Source organism: Tursiops truncatus, chromosome 9 (genome assembly GCF_011762595.2).
Source record: "Tursiops truncatus isolate mTurTru1 chromosome 9, mTurTru1.mat.Y, whole genome shotgun sequence".
In the NCBI taxonomy this organism is placed as follows: Eukaryota; Metazoa; Chordata; class Mammalia; order Artiodactyla; family Delphinidae; genus Tursiops; species Tursiops truncatus.
In genome coordinates this window covers 36669366-36683678 of record NC_047042.1, presented here as the reverse complement: position 1 = coordinate 36683678, position 14313 = coordinate 36669366, and the positions used below count along the sequence as shown (strand labels likewise).

At 38.4% G+C, this 14313-nt stretch overlaps 1 protein-coding gene across 4 annotated transcripts in view; it reads left to right on the top strand.

The window, feature by feature from the left end:
• LRRC72 (leucine rich repeat containing 72) overlaps nucleotides 1–14010 on the top strand; it is a 42513-nt gene extending 28503 nt beyond the window's left edge. For all 4 annotated transcript variants that reach the window (XM_019931442.2, XM_073809659.1, XM_073809657.1 and 1 more), the window contains 3 exons: nucleotides 312–464; nucleotides 11535–11562; nucleotides 12549–14010. In XM_019931442.2, coding sequence (XP_019787001.1) covers nucleotides 312–464; nucleotides 11535–11562; nucleotides 12549–12714 — 347 coding nt within the window. In that variant the 3' untranslated portion in view covers nucleotides 12715–14010. The remainder of the gene's footprint in view (nucleotides 1–311; nucleotides 465–11534; nucleotides 11563–12548) is intronic.
• Nucleotides 14011–14313: the final 303 nt, after the last annotated feature.

The following is a 14313-nucleotide window of genomic DNA, read 5'->3' as shown; positions in this document are numbered from 1 at the left end:
AAAACCTTATGTTTATTCCTCTTCTTCCTCATAGCCATGAGGAAAAGAAGGGATGTAGCACAGCTGCAATTTCAATCATCCATGGTGATGTGTTAGAATGTGATGCGATAGGATTGATTTGTGCCTTGTGACATGAGGGACATATATTGAGCACTTGTAAGACTATGGAAATAACTTTTTACAAATTAATTTTGACAGGATGTTCACATACAACATGGGATAAATCCATTTTTAAAAGTAATTCTATTTTGAATCACTCTGCATATCTATTTATAATGTTATATAGTAACATTACTTTTTGCATTTATCAGAAGTTACAGAAAAAGAAAGAAGATCAATGATTACGATTTTTAACCATAAAAAGTCTCATATTGTTCAATCAATAGCATTCAGAGGAAAAGTAGATGCCTCATGGAATCCAAGATCACCACTTAAGCAAAAACCAGCCCAGAGAGTACCTTCAGGTATTTAGAAAAAATGAAAAAAATGAAATGAAAACTCCTGAAACTTTTGGTTAATTTAGTTATAATAATAACTTCAATTTACAATAAGCTAAAGTTATGTAGTGAAATAAATATTTTCCAATTTTATTAGCCTACCTATATAACTTTCATCTTCATTTGTGTGTATTAAATAAGGTAATGTTATAACGAGATAATACATTGAAGTCCTTACCCCAGTATCTAGCACAGCATAATGGGCTCAGTGAATAAGCTGCAATTGCTATTATTACGATTGACACTGGATAATTTCAACAATTAAGGCTATAAGTTTTTGATAATATAGAAAAATATAAAGAAGAAATAAAGATCATCTGCAATTCCTCCATTCAGAAATAAGCACTATTATTTTGTTGTACTCTCATAGACGGTGATCATATGCAAGTATAACCTGAATATCTTCAGTAATGTTTCATTAGATGGAATTTAATTTCTTGTATGTAACAGAAATCCAACTACAGTGACTTAAGTAAAAAGAGGTTAACTTTTCTCACACAACAAAGAGTATACAGTGTCCAAGGTTAGTGTAAGGTTCAATGATATTTTCAGTGTTCGAGAATACATCTATCTTTTGTTCTGCAATTCTTTTTAAAGAAATATGTTTATTTGGTCACAACAGCTAAACCTGCTATTAGGTTTAGTAACATGCCCTAGTGAATTTAGATTTTTGACCCATTTAGGATCCTGTATTCTATAAATTTTATTTTATTTATTTTTTAACATCCTTATTGGAGTATAATTGCTTTACAACGGTGTGTTAGTTTCTGCTTTATAACAAAGTGAATCAGTTATACATATACATATGTTCCCCTATCTCTTCCCTCTTGCATCTCCCTTCCTCCCACCCTCCCTATCCCACCCCTCTAGGTGGTCACAAAGCACCGAGCTGATCTCCCTGTGCTATGCGGCTGCTTCCCACTAGCTATCGATTTTACGTTTGGTAGTGTATATATGTCCATGCCACTCTCTCACCTTCTCACAGCTTACCCTTCCCCCTCCCCATATGCTCAAGTCCATTCTCTAGTAAGTCTGTGTCTTTATTCCTGTCTTGCCCCTAGGTTCTTCATGACCTTTTTTTTTTTCTTTTTCCTTTCTTAGATTCCATATATATGTTAGCATACGGTATTTGTTTTTCTCTTTCTGACTTACTTCACTCTGTTTGACAGACTCTAGGTCCAACCACCTCACTACAAATAACTCAATTTCGTTTCTTTTTATGGCTGAGTAATATTCCATTGTATATATGTGCCACATCTTCTTTATCATCTGTTGATGGACACTTCAGTTGCTTCCATGTCCTGGCTATTGTAAATAGAGCTGCAATGAACATTTTGGTACATGACTCTTTTTGAATTACGGTTTTCTCAGGGTATATGCCCAGTAGTGGGATTGCTGGGTCATATGGTAGTTCTATTTTTAGTTTTTTAAGGAACCTCCATACTGTTCTCCATAGTGGCTGTATCAATTTACATTCCCACCCACAGTGCAAGAGGGTTCCCTTTTCTCCACACCCTCTCCAGCATTTATTGTTTGTAGATTTTTTGATGATGGCCATTCTGACCAGTGTGAGATGATATCTCATTGTAGTTTTGATTTTCATTTCTCTAATGATTAATGATGTTGAGCATCCTTTCATGTGTTTGTTGGCAATCTGTATATCTTCTTTGGAGAAATGTCTATTTAGGTCTTCTGCCCATTTTTGGACTGGGTTGTTTGTTTTTTTGATATTGAGCTGCATGAGCTGCTTATAAATTTTGGAGATTAATCCTTTGTCAGTTGTTTCATTTGCAAATATTTTCTCCCATTCTGAGGGTTGTCTTTTTGCCTTGTTTATGGTTTCCTTTGCTGTGAAAAAGCTTTTAAGTTTCAGTAGGTCCCATTTGTTTCTTTTTGTTTTTATTTCCATTTCTCTAGGAGGTGGGTCAAAAAGGATCTTGCTGTGATTTATGTCATAGAGTATTCTGCCTATGTTTTCCTCTAAGAGTTTTAGAGTGTCTGGCCTTACATTTATGTCTTTAATCCATTTTGAATTTATTTTTGTGTATAGTGTTAGGGAGTGTTCTAATTTCATTCTTTTCCATGTAGCTGTCCAATTTTCCCAGCACCACTTACTGAAGAGGCTGTCTTTTCTCCATTGTATATTCTTGCCTCCTTTATCAAACACAAGGTGACCATATGTTTGTGGGTTTGTCTCTGGGTTTTGTATCTTGTTCCATTGATCTATATTTCTGTTCTTGTGCCAGTACCATACTGTCTTGATGACTATAACTTTGTAGTATAGTCTGAAGTCAGGGAGGCAGATTCCTCCAGCTCTGTTTTTCTTTCTCAAGATTGCTTTGGCTATTTGGGGTCTTTTGTGTTTCCATACAAATTGTGAAATTTTTTGTTCTAGTTCTGTGAAAAATGCCAGTGGTAGTTTGATAGGGATTGCATTGAATCTGTAGATTGCTTTGGGTAGTATAATCATTTTCATAATGTTCATTCTTCCAATCCAAGAACATGGTATATCTCTCCATCTGTTTGTATCATCTTTAATTTCTTTCATCAGTGTCTTACAGTTTTCTGTATACTCGTCTTTTGTCTCCTTAGGTACCTTTTGTTGCAGTGGTAAATGGGAGTGTTTCCTTAATTTCTCTTTCAGATTTTTCATCATTATTGTATAGGAATGCAAGAGATTTCTGTGCATTAATTTTGTATCCTGCTACTTTACCAAATTCATTGATTAGCTCTCATAGTTTTCTGCTAGTATCTTTAGGATTCTCTATGTATAGTATCATGTCATCTGCAAACAGTGACAGCTTTACTTCTTTTCCAATTTGTATTCCTTTTATTTCTTTTTCTTTTCTGATTGTTGTGGCTAAAACTTCCAAAACTATGTTGAATAATAGTAGTGAGAATGGGCAACCTTGTCTTATTCCTGATATTAGTGGAAATGGTTTCAGCTTTTCAGCATTGAGAATGATGTTGGCTGTGGGTTTGTCATATATGGCCTTTATTATGTTGAGGTAAGTTCCCTCTGTGCCTACTTTCTGGAGGGTTTTTATCATAAATGGGTGTTAAATTTTGTCAAAAGCTTTTTCTGCATCTACTGAGATGATCATATGGTTTTATTCTTTCAGTTTGTTAATATGGTGTATCACATTGATTGATTTGCATATATTGAAGAATCCTTGCATTGCTGGGATAAACCCCACTTGATCATGGTGTATGATCCTTTTAATGTGCTGTTGGATTCTGTTCGCTAGTATTCTGTTGAGGATTTTTGCATCTATGTTCATCAGTGATATTGGTCTGTAGTTTTCTTTCTTTGTGACATCTTTGTCTGGTTTTGATATCGTGGTGATGGTGGTCTCGTAGAATGAGCTTGGGACTGTTCCTCCCTCTGCTATATTTTGGAAGAGTTTGAGAAGGATAGGTGTTAGCTCTTCTCTAAATGTTTGATAGAATTCGCCTGTGAAGCCATCTGGTCCTGGGCTTTTGTTTGCTGGAAGATTTTTAATCACAGTCTCAATTTCAGTGCTTGTGATTGGTCTGTTTATATTTTCCATTTCTTCCTCATTAAGTCTCAGAAGGTTGTGCTTTTCTAAGAATTTATCCATTCCTTCTAGGTTGTCCATTTTATTGGCATATAGTTGCTGTAGTAATCTCTCATGATTCTTTGTATATCTGCAGTGTCAGTTGTTACTTCTCCTTTTTCATTTCTAACTCTATTGAGTATTCTCCCTTTTTTTCTTGATGAGACTGGCCAATGGTTTATCAATTTTGTTTATCTTCTCAGGGAACCAGCTTTTGGTTTTATTGATCTTTGCTATTGTTTCCTTCATTTCTTTTTCATTTATTTCTGATCTGATCTTTATAATTTCTTTCTTTCTGCTAACTTTGGGTTTTTTTGTTCTTCTTTCTCTAATTGCTTTAGGTGTAAGGTTAGTTTGTTTATCTGAGATGTTTGTTTCTTGAGGTAGGATTGTATTGCTATAATCTTCTCTCTTAGAACTGCTTTTGTTGCAACCCATAGGTTTTGGGTTGTCGTGTTTTCATTGTCATTTGTTCCTACGTATTTTTTGATTTCCTCTTTGATTTCTACAGTGATCTCTTGGTTATTAAGTAGTGTATTGTTAGCCTCCATGTGTTTGTATTTTTTACAGATTTTTTCCTGTAATTGATATCTAGTCTCATAACGTTGTGGTCGGAAAAGATACTTGATAGGATTTCAATTTTCTTAAATTTACCAAGGCTTGATTTGTGACCCAAGACATGATCTATCCTGAAGAATGTTCCATGAGCACTTGAGAAGAAAATGTATTCTGTTGTTTATGGATGGAATGTCCTATAAATATCAGTTAAGTCCATCTTGTTTAGTGTATCATTTAACGTTTGTGTTTCCTTATTTATTTTCATTTTGGATGATCTGTCCATTGGTGAAAGTGGGGTGTTAAAGTCCCCTGCTATGATTGTTCTGTTACTGTCAATTTCCCCTTTTATGGCTGTTACCATTTGCCTTATGTACTGAGGTGCTCCTATGCTGGGTGCCTAAATATTTACAATTGTTGTATCTTCTTCTTGGATTGATCCCTTGATCATTATGTAGTGTCCTTCTTTGTTTCTTTTAATAGTCTTTATTTTACAGTCTATTTTGTCTGATATGAGAATTGCTACCCCAGCTTTCTTCTGATTTCCATTTGCATGGATTATCTTTCTCCATCCCCTCACTTTCAGTCTGTATGTGTCCCTAACTCAGAAGTGGGTCTCTTGTAGACAGCATATATACGGGTCTTGGTTTTTATCCATTTAGCCAGTCTATGTCTTTTGGTTTGAGCATTTAATCCATTTATATTCAAGGTTCTTATTGATATGTATGTTCGTATTACCATTTTCTTAATAGTTTTGGTTTATTATTGTAGGTCTTTTCCTTCTCTTGTGTTTCCTGCCTAGAGAAGTTCCTTTAGAATTTGTTGTAAAGCTGGTTTGCTGGTACTGAGTTCTCTTAGCTTTCTCTTGTCTGTAAACATTTTAATTTCTGTGTCAAATCTGAATGAGATGCTTGCTGGGTAGGGTCATTTTGGTTGTAGGTTTTTCCCTTTCATCACTTTAAATATGTCCTGCCACTCCCTTCTGGCTTGCAGAGTTTTCGATGAAAGATCAGCTGTTAACGTTATGGGGATTCCCTTGTATGTTATTTGTTTTTCCCTGCAGCTTTTAATAATTTTTTCTTTGTGTTTACTTTTTCATAGTTTGATTAATATGTGTCTTGGTGTGTTTCTCCTTAGATTTATCCTGTATGGGACTCTCTGCACTTCCTGGACTTAATTAACTATTTCCTTTCCCATATTAGGGAAGTTTCCAAGTATAATCTCTTCAAATATTTTCTCAGTCCCTTTCTTTTTCTCTTCTTCTTCTCGGACCCCGATAGTTCAAATGTTGGTGCACTTAATGTTGTCCCAGAGGTCTCTGAGACTGTCCTCAATTCTTTTCATTCTTTTTTCTTTATTCTGCTCAGCAGTAGTTATTTCCACTATTTTATTTTCCAGGTCACTTATCTGTTCTTCTGCCTCAGTTATTCTGCTATTGATTCCTTCTAGAGAATTTAAAATTTCATTTATTGTTGTTCATCATTGTTTATTTGCTCCTTAGTTCTTCTAGGTCCTTGTTAAATGTTTCTTGTATTTTCTCCATTCTATTTCCAAGATTTGGGGTCATCTTTACTATCATTACTCTGAATTGTTTTTCAGGTAGACTGCCTATTTCCTGTTCATTTGTTAGGTCTGGTGGGTTTTTATCTTGCTCCTTCATCTGCTATGTGTTTTTCTGTCTTCTCATTTTGCTTAACTTACTGTGTTTGGGGTCTCCTTTTCGCAGCCTGCAGGTTTGTAGTTCCCATTGTTTTTGGTGTCTGCCCCCAGTGTCTAAGGTTGGTTCAGTGGGTTGTGTAGGCTTCCTGGTGGAGGGGACTAGTGCCTGTGTTCTGGTGGATGAGGCTGGATCTTGTCTTTCTGGTGGGCAGGACCATGTCCAGTGGTGTGTTTTGGTGTGTCTGTGACCTTATTATGATTTTAGGCAGCCTCTTTGCTAATGGGTGGGGTTGCGTTCCTTTCTTGCTGGTTGTTTGGCATAGGGTGTCCAGCAGTGTAGCTTGCTGGTTGTTGAGTGGAGCTGGGTCTTAGCGTTGAGATGAAGATCTCTGGGAGAGCTTTTGCCATTTGATATTCGTGGAGCTGGGAGGTCTCTGGTGGACCAATGTCCTGAACTCGGCTCTCCCACCTCAGAGGCACAGGCCTGACACCCAACTGGAGCACCAAGACCCTGTCAGCCATACGGCTCAGAAGGAAAGGGAGAAAAAAAAAAAAGGAAGAAAAAAAGTAATAATAAAATAAAGTTATTGAATAAAAAATAATTATTAAAAAAAAGAAAAAAAAAAGAAAGAAGAGAGCAACCATACCAAAAAACAAATCCCCCAATGGTAACAAGTGCTAAAAATTATACTAAAAAAAAAAAAATCCCCAAACGGACAGACAGAACCCTAGGACAAATGGTAAATGCAAAGCTATACAGACAAAATCACACACAGAAGCATACACATACACACTCACAAAAAGAAAGAAAGAAAATAATATATATATTGTTGCTCCCTAAGTCCACCACCTCAATTTTGGGACGATTTGTTGTCTACTCAGGTATTCCACAGATGCAGGGTACATCAAGTTGATTGTGGAGATTTAATCCGCTGCTCCTGAGGCTGCTGGGAGAAATTTCCCTTTCTCTTCTTTGTTCACACAGCACCTGGGGTTCAGCTTTCGATATGGCCCCGCCTCTGCGTGTAGGTTGCCTTAAGGCGTTTCTTCCCTCCCCAGACAGGACGGGGTTAAAGGAGCAGCTGCTTCGGGGACTCTGGGTCACTCAGGCCGGGGGGAAGGAGGGGTACGGATGGGGGGTGTGCCTGCAGCAGCAGAGGCCGGTGTGACGTTGCACCAGCCTGAGGTGCGCCGTGCGTTCTCCCGGGGAAGTTGTCCCTGGATACCGGGACCCTGGCGGTGGCGGGCTGCATAGGCTCCCGGGAGGGGGGTGTGGAGAGTGACCTGTGCTTGCACACAGGCTTCTTAGTAGCTACAGCAGCAGCCTTACCGTCTCATGCCCGTCTCTGGTGTCCGGGCTCCTTTAAGCGGCTCTCTGAATCCCCTCCCCTCGCACACCAGGAAACAAGGAAGCAAGAAAAAGTCTCTCGCCTCTTCGGCAGCTCCAGAGTCTTCCCGAACTCCCTGCCGGCTAGCTGTGGCGAACTAGCCCCTTCAGGCTGTGTTCACGCAGCCAAACCCAGTCTTCTCCCTGGGATCCGCCCTCCGAAGCCCGAGCCTCAGCTCCCAATCCCCGCCCGCCCCGGCAGGTGAGCAGACAAGCCTCTCGGGCTGGTGAGTGCTGGTCGCCACCGATCCTCTGTGCGGGAATCTCTTCGCTTTGCCCTCTGCACCCCTGTGGCTGCGCTCTCCTCCGCGGCTCCGAAGCGCCCCCCCACTCCGCCACCCGCCGTCTCCGCCCGCGAAGGGGCTTCCTAGTGTGTGGACACCTTTCCTCCTTCACAGCTCCCTCCCACTGGTGCAGGTCCGTCCCTATTCTTTTGTCTCTGTTTTTTCTTTTGCCCTACCCAGGTACGTGGGGAGTTTCTTGCCTTTTGGGAGGTCTAAGGTCTTCTGCCGGCGATGAGTAGGTGTTCTGTAGGAGCTGTTCCACATGTAGATGTATTTCTGCTGTATTTGTGGGGAGGAAGGTGATCTCCACGTCTTACTCTTCCGCCATCTTGAAGGTCTCTCAGCTGCTTTTTCAAACAAGAATCCAGTCAAGGTTCACGATTACATTTGGTTGTTGTGGCAGATTTCTCTTTTAAAATAGTCTTGGGCTTCCCTGGTGGCGCAGTGGTTGAGAGTCCGCCTGCCGATGCAGGGGACGCGGGCTCATGCCCCGGTCCGGGAAGATCCCACATGCCGCGAAGCGGCTGGGCCCGTGAGCCATGGCCGCTGAGCCTGCGCATTCGAAGCCTGTGCTCCGCAATGGGAGAGGCCACAGCGGTGAGAGGCCCGCGTACCGCAAAAAAATAAATAAAAATAAAATAGTCTTAAATTTTTTCCATGACTTTTTGTAGGGACCAGGCCAGTTACATTATGGAATGCCTCAATTTGTATGATTGTTTCCACAAAGTATAATTCAACGTGTCCCTTTATCCCCTATATGTCCTATAGAATAGAAGCAATGTCTGGAGGACACGTTTTGGATGCAGAAGGCTATAGCGTAGAGCAGTGGTTGTCGAAGTGTGGTCCCCAAATCAGCAGCAGCAGCATCAGTTAGTAATTTGCTACAGATGCACATTCTTGCCCCAAACAACATCTACTGAATTAGAAACTCAGGGTGGACCCAGAAAGCTATGTTTTAACAAGCCTTTCAGGTGATTCTGATGCGTACTCCCACCAGAGAACAACCAATGTAGAGGCAAGAACGCAAGGTTTAGATCAGATTCTCCTGGATTTGAACACCAGCTCTGCTAGTAATTACAATTTTTATTTTGGACATGAATTTGCTTCACCTTTCTGTTTTTTAAAATGGGGGTAATATCTTCCTTTGGCTGTTAGGATGCTTAATATGCAAACCATTGCAACACCTGATCTGACACATATCAACTGCATGATAAGTTGGACTGTTCTCTTGGTCAGCCACTTCCTTGTTTTTTCTTTTAGTTCATGTAAAAGCTAATGCTCAAACTGAATGTTTACTGGATTAGTGGGGGTAAGCCATGCTGTGGTAGGAAAGGAATCTCGGGATAGAAAATCTCCACTCTTAAAAATAGCTAATACACCCAGTAACAAGCAATATATGGTAACTCCCATCTGTTTTTCAGGGCTAGAGAGTTTTTCAGGTGTGAGGAGGATAGCTGATTGCTACCTTTAGTGCTTTACATTTCTTTCATATCAAACCTCCAAAAACAAAATTAGGGAAGAAAGGATAGGGAGAGTATTTCATTGCATTTGAAATTTTTTCTTCTTAATTCACATTCTTAATTCATAGAAAGGCTGACTATAAGCCTCCCCCAAATTGGCAGCATGACCGTAATCAATCTCCTCATTTTCTACAAACCAAACATATATAATAAAATTAATAAAACTCACTATGTAAGTTTTTAAAACTTGTGCCTTATAGTTTTTATAGTTTCTATATTTGTTCTTACTGTGACATGCACATTTAGGACTCTAAATTCTTTTATTGGAAATAAACTATTCTTGAAAATGTTTATAAAGCAATTGTAACACCACATTTTGATTTTATTATTCTTAACCCTAAAATGAGAAAGAAATCAATTGTATTCCAAATAGATTGAGAAGCAAGGACAACTTGAAGTTTCTTCAAATTTCAGGAACAAAATTAAAAGACACAATTGGAAGAAATATTTGCAATACATACAATAGGAAAAGTTAATGCCCATTATCTCGAAGGACTCCTATAAATCAATTTGAAAACTAGTCACAAAAGATACGGACATTTATAGAAGGAAAAAAATGTGATGTCTAACAATCAGCCTCACTAGTGAGCAAGTAAGTGCAAATTAAAACAATGAGATACCATTTTCATCCTGCAGGTAGGCAAACACTGAAAAGGTTGGTGAAGTTGAGGGGAGAAAAGAGCACAACTCATACTCTTCCAAGAAAGTTGAACCAGGGTAAACTGGTTCAACTTTCTTGGAAGGTTATATGGCATATGACAGTATCCACCCGTATATAAAATGTGCAACACATTCAACACAGCAATTAAATTTGAAATCTGTCTCCTACAGAAGTATTTGCACACATGAACAAAAATATATGTGTAAAGTGCTAATTGAAACTTTTTGTAATAGAAAAACAGAAAATCTAAATGGTCACTCATAGAATGTTAGCTTATGGCACATCCATACAATATGAACAATTGGATTTAGAATCATTCCGTGGTATATTTTGAGTACAAAAAAATATGTTGTGGAGTAATATAATGCAGAATAATGACAAAATTAGAATTTCGTCAGCAAACAAATCTTTGTGTATATGTATGTGCGTGAGTGCACGTGCATACGCACATAGGGGGCTGGAAGCATACATACAAAACTCTTAATGGTGATACTTCTGATATAAGGAATTGGACAGGTCAAAGGGAGATTTCACTTTTTACTATTTTCTTGTTTATATTCATCAAAAGTAAAATGTGAGCTTTTTGTAATTAAAAATGTAGAAAGAATCTGGGGAGATGAAAAAAGACATGGGAGACTTGGGTTAGCCACTTGTGAAGGGAACGATGCCTTGAACCCCTCTCCTAAGGCAGAGGCTGTGTGCTCCCTGCTGCCTGTGAGTTGGCAAGAGCTCAGACTGTGGGCTTTGCTGGCCCAACAGGTGCTGGTACATTCCATCACTAGCCTGGCACTGGGCCTTCTGGAGAGGAATAAACAAAGTAATGACAGTCTCTAGAAGATACCATAAGAAATCCAAGCTTTGAGGACTAGCCTTTGAGCTCCAAAGCTAGGTAAGATGTAGATTCTTGTGATCTAGGATTTGTTTATTTTGTGTCTTTGAAGTTAATGCCAAGAATCCAAGAGGTTTAAACTGCCCTAAATATTTTTTCCTCATTTGGTCTATTAGTCCATTTACAGATGCATGTGCCTATCTGAAAAAAGAAAACGGATCCGTTTCCGCACATGAGACTGAGTATCTTAATTATAAAAATTTCCATTTGGATTCCGTTGGTAACTAAATTGATTGAGCATTTTGTTCTCAGAGTTTTGAGACGTGTATTGTATTAAAGAATTTGCCTTAAAACCTTAGACACACCTAAGGCACTATATCTGAAAGAAAATTTGAGTTTGAGGTTAGGTATCACAGCAATTTTGACCGATTGAACTATTTATCTAAATGATTGCTCAAAAACCAGAGAGCTATGCTCTAGACTTTTTCCTTTATAGCATTATTTCATTGTTTTAAAATGTTGACTAAACATTTGAAAAATACTAATTTAGAATTTTTCTTTTAGACTTTGCATTTGCGAACAATGTAGACAAGTAAGTGATTTTTAAACTTTACTTTTCTTACCAGATTATTTCATAATCGTGTTGATTCCCTAGATTATTCCCATTTCCCAAAATGGATTTTAATGGGTTAAAAAAATGACTAACTCTTCAATAGATCAGAAAAATTGCTGTCTTCCTGTGATATATGAGTTCAAACTATGTATTCATATTTGACATATTTAGATTTTTTAATATTATTATTATAACCTAAAATAAATGAAAATGTGGGGTGAGGTGGAGGGAGAAGTTAGACAAAAAAGTTAAAAAAGAAAAAGACAAAATCTTGAAAGTAAGCATAGAAAAAAAACCTTAAGAATTACCTGATATTGTAAATGAAGGTCTTTACTTCTTTGTTTACTGTTCCCCTAAATATGTTCAGTGAGAGCAATTATTAACATTTTATATTCACTGGAATTTACATTTTCAAAAGAAATAGTTCATAAACTATGAAAAACATTAAATTTATGAATATTGATGAATTTTAAAATCATCATTCTGTTTTAATATTGCACTTAGGAATTTTTTCTTTGGATTCAGTCTTGAAAAACAGTATCTCCAAGCACTTTTACAAAATATAGTATAATATAGAGTTATATAATAATTAACTATTATTAATAATAATTATAATTAAAAGTTATAATAACTTTTCAATAAAATGTACATAAGATACTAATATGCATATGATATCTATATATATTTTTTAATCATTTCATTTAACCACTGATTTGAAATATGAATGCTTGAATATGTGAGACCTATTATAGCTGATCCCAAATATATTCACTCTATTTTTAAAATAAACAATATATACAATATAATATGGTGTTACTTGTCCTGAAAGTCATTTGTCAGTAGGGCCCAAAAGTTATTTGTCAGTGGTACTACACTACAGATAAACGAAAAATATGGCACTGATTCACTTAAATTAAACATTGGTCTAACTGATTTTTTTTCTGACATAATTGCCATTTTTTCAGAACTATGTTTGATGACCCAGAAGATGCTGTTTTTGTAAGGTCCTTGAAGCGATCGGCAATGGCTATTACCTCTCTGAACTGGGACACAGTTCCAACACGAGAGGAAAAATACCTTGAAGAGAAAGACACAGAACCTGTCCAAATGCTCACAGTTACACTGAGATAATCCTTGGGGTTTCTAGAAATCCTAGTAGTTTTCAGTTATACATTAAACTTTCTGTGATTAGCATATTATATATTTATTGTGGTATTATTTGAAACATTTGAATGTAAACAGAAACACCAAGGAAAAATAATTCCTACATTTTGTTTCTTTTGAAGTAAAACATGTATATAGAAATGTATACAAGTCATAAGTGTTTTGCTCAAAAAAATTTCCAAAAATGAACATGCTCATGTAACAGGCACCCTAGATCAAGAAATGGAACCTTACCAGCACTCAAAAAACCTCCTCATTCCTGTTACCAGTCCAATGACCTATTACTATCCACCCATCCTCCTGATTTCTAAACCATATATTTATTGTGTCTGTTTTTGAAAGGCATATAAATAGAATCATAGAAGTTGAATTTTTTTTTCTGGCTTCTTGTACTCAACATTATAAAATTGTAAAATTGACCATGTTGTTGCCAACAGCAATAATTCCGTTGTTCTCATTGCTATATAGTATTCCATTGTATGACTACACCATATTGTATGACTTTCACTCTCACCTTTGGAGGCACATGCCAGTTCTGGGTGTGGGTTTATGATCTGTGGTTGGCCTACACCAAAGCACTCTGCTAGAGGGAAGGGAAAACAGAAAAGCTTTCAGCAGTTGCCTTGTGCTGAGACACAAAACCGGACATGTAAGGTAACCCAAAACGCATTGCTGATCTTCACCAGCTAAGCTAAAGCGCTAGATCTAAAGCTTATAAAAAGCAGAAGGGGGCTTCCCTGGTGGCGCAGTGGTTGAGAGTCCGCCTGCCGAAGCAGGGGACACGGGTTCGTGCCCCAGTCCGGGAAGATCCCACATGCCGTGGAGCGGCTGGGCCCGTGAGGCATGGCCGCTGAGCCTGTGCGTCCAGAGCCTGTGCTCCGCAACGGGAGAGGCCACAACAGTGAGAGGCCCATGTACCTCAAAAAAAAAAAAAAAAAAAAGCAGAGGGACATTTCCCCTTATCTGTTGGTGCCTAGACACTATCACACTGTACCACAGACACACTGGAGAAGTGAGGCTGAAATCAAAAGAAGCAAGAGATGAAAACCCTAGAGGGAGTAGTGAACGGTCACTGAGAATCAGTGATCTCCTTCCCCCTGTGGGCACTTGTGATTCTGTGCACAGCCAGAATCTGCAAAGTCCGGTATGGTCCCTGGCAGAAGGTTGCAGCTGAGGAGAAGAAAAAGTTAGGTATTGATGTAGGTGAGTGGCTGATATTAAGGAAAAATGATGGTGTGTTGCTTCCAAGATTAGGTCATAGAAAGAATCAAAGTCTTCTCTTCCTCTCTCTCCTTATCACTTACTCTGCAGGAAGCCAGCTGCCACGTCATGAGGACACTTACACAGTCCTCTGGAGAGACCCATGTGGTGAGGAACTGAGGCCTACTTCCAGAAGCAAATAAGGAACTAAGTCTTCTGCCAACAACCAAGTGAGTTGCAAGCCATCCTCCAGACCCAGTTAACTACCTTTCAAGCAGATCTTCTAGATCCAGTTTAAGCCACAGATGACTGCAGCCCTGGCTGCAAGCTTCACAGCACCCTCCTGAGAAACCCCAAGCCAGAACC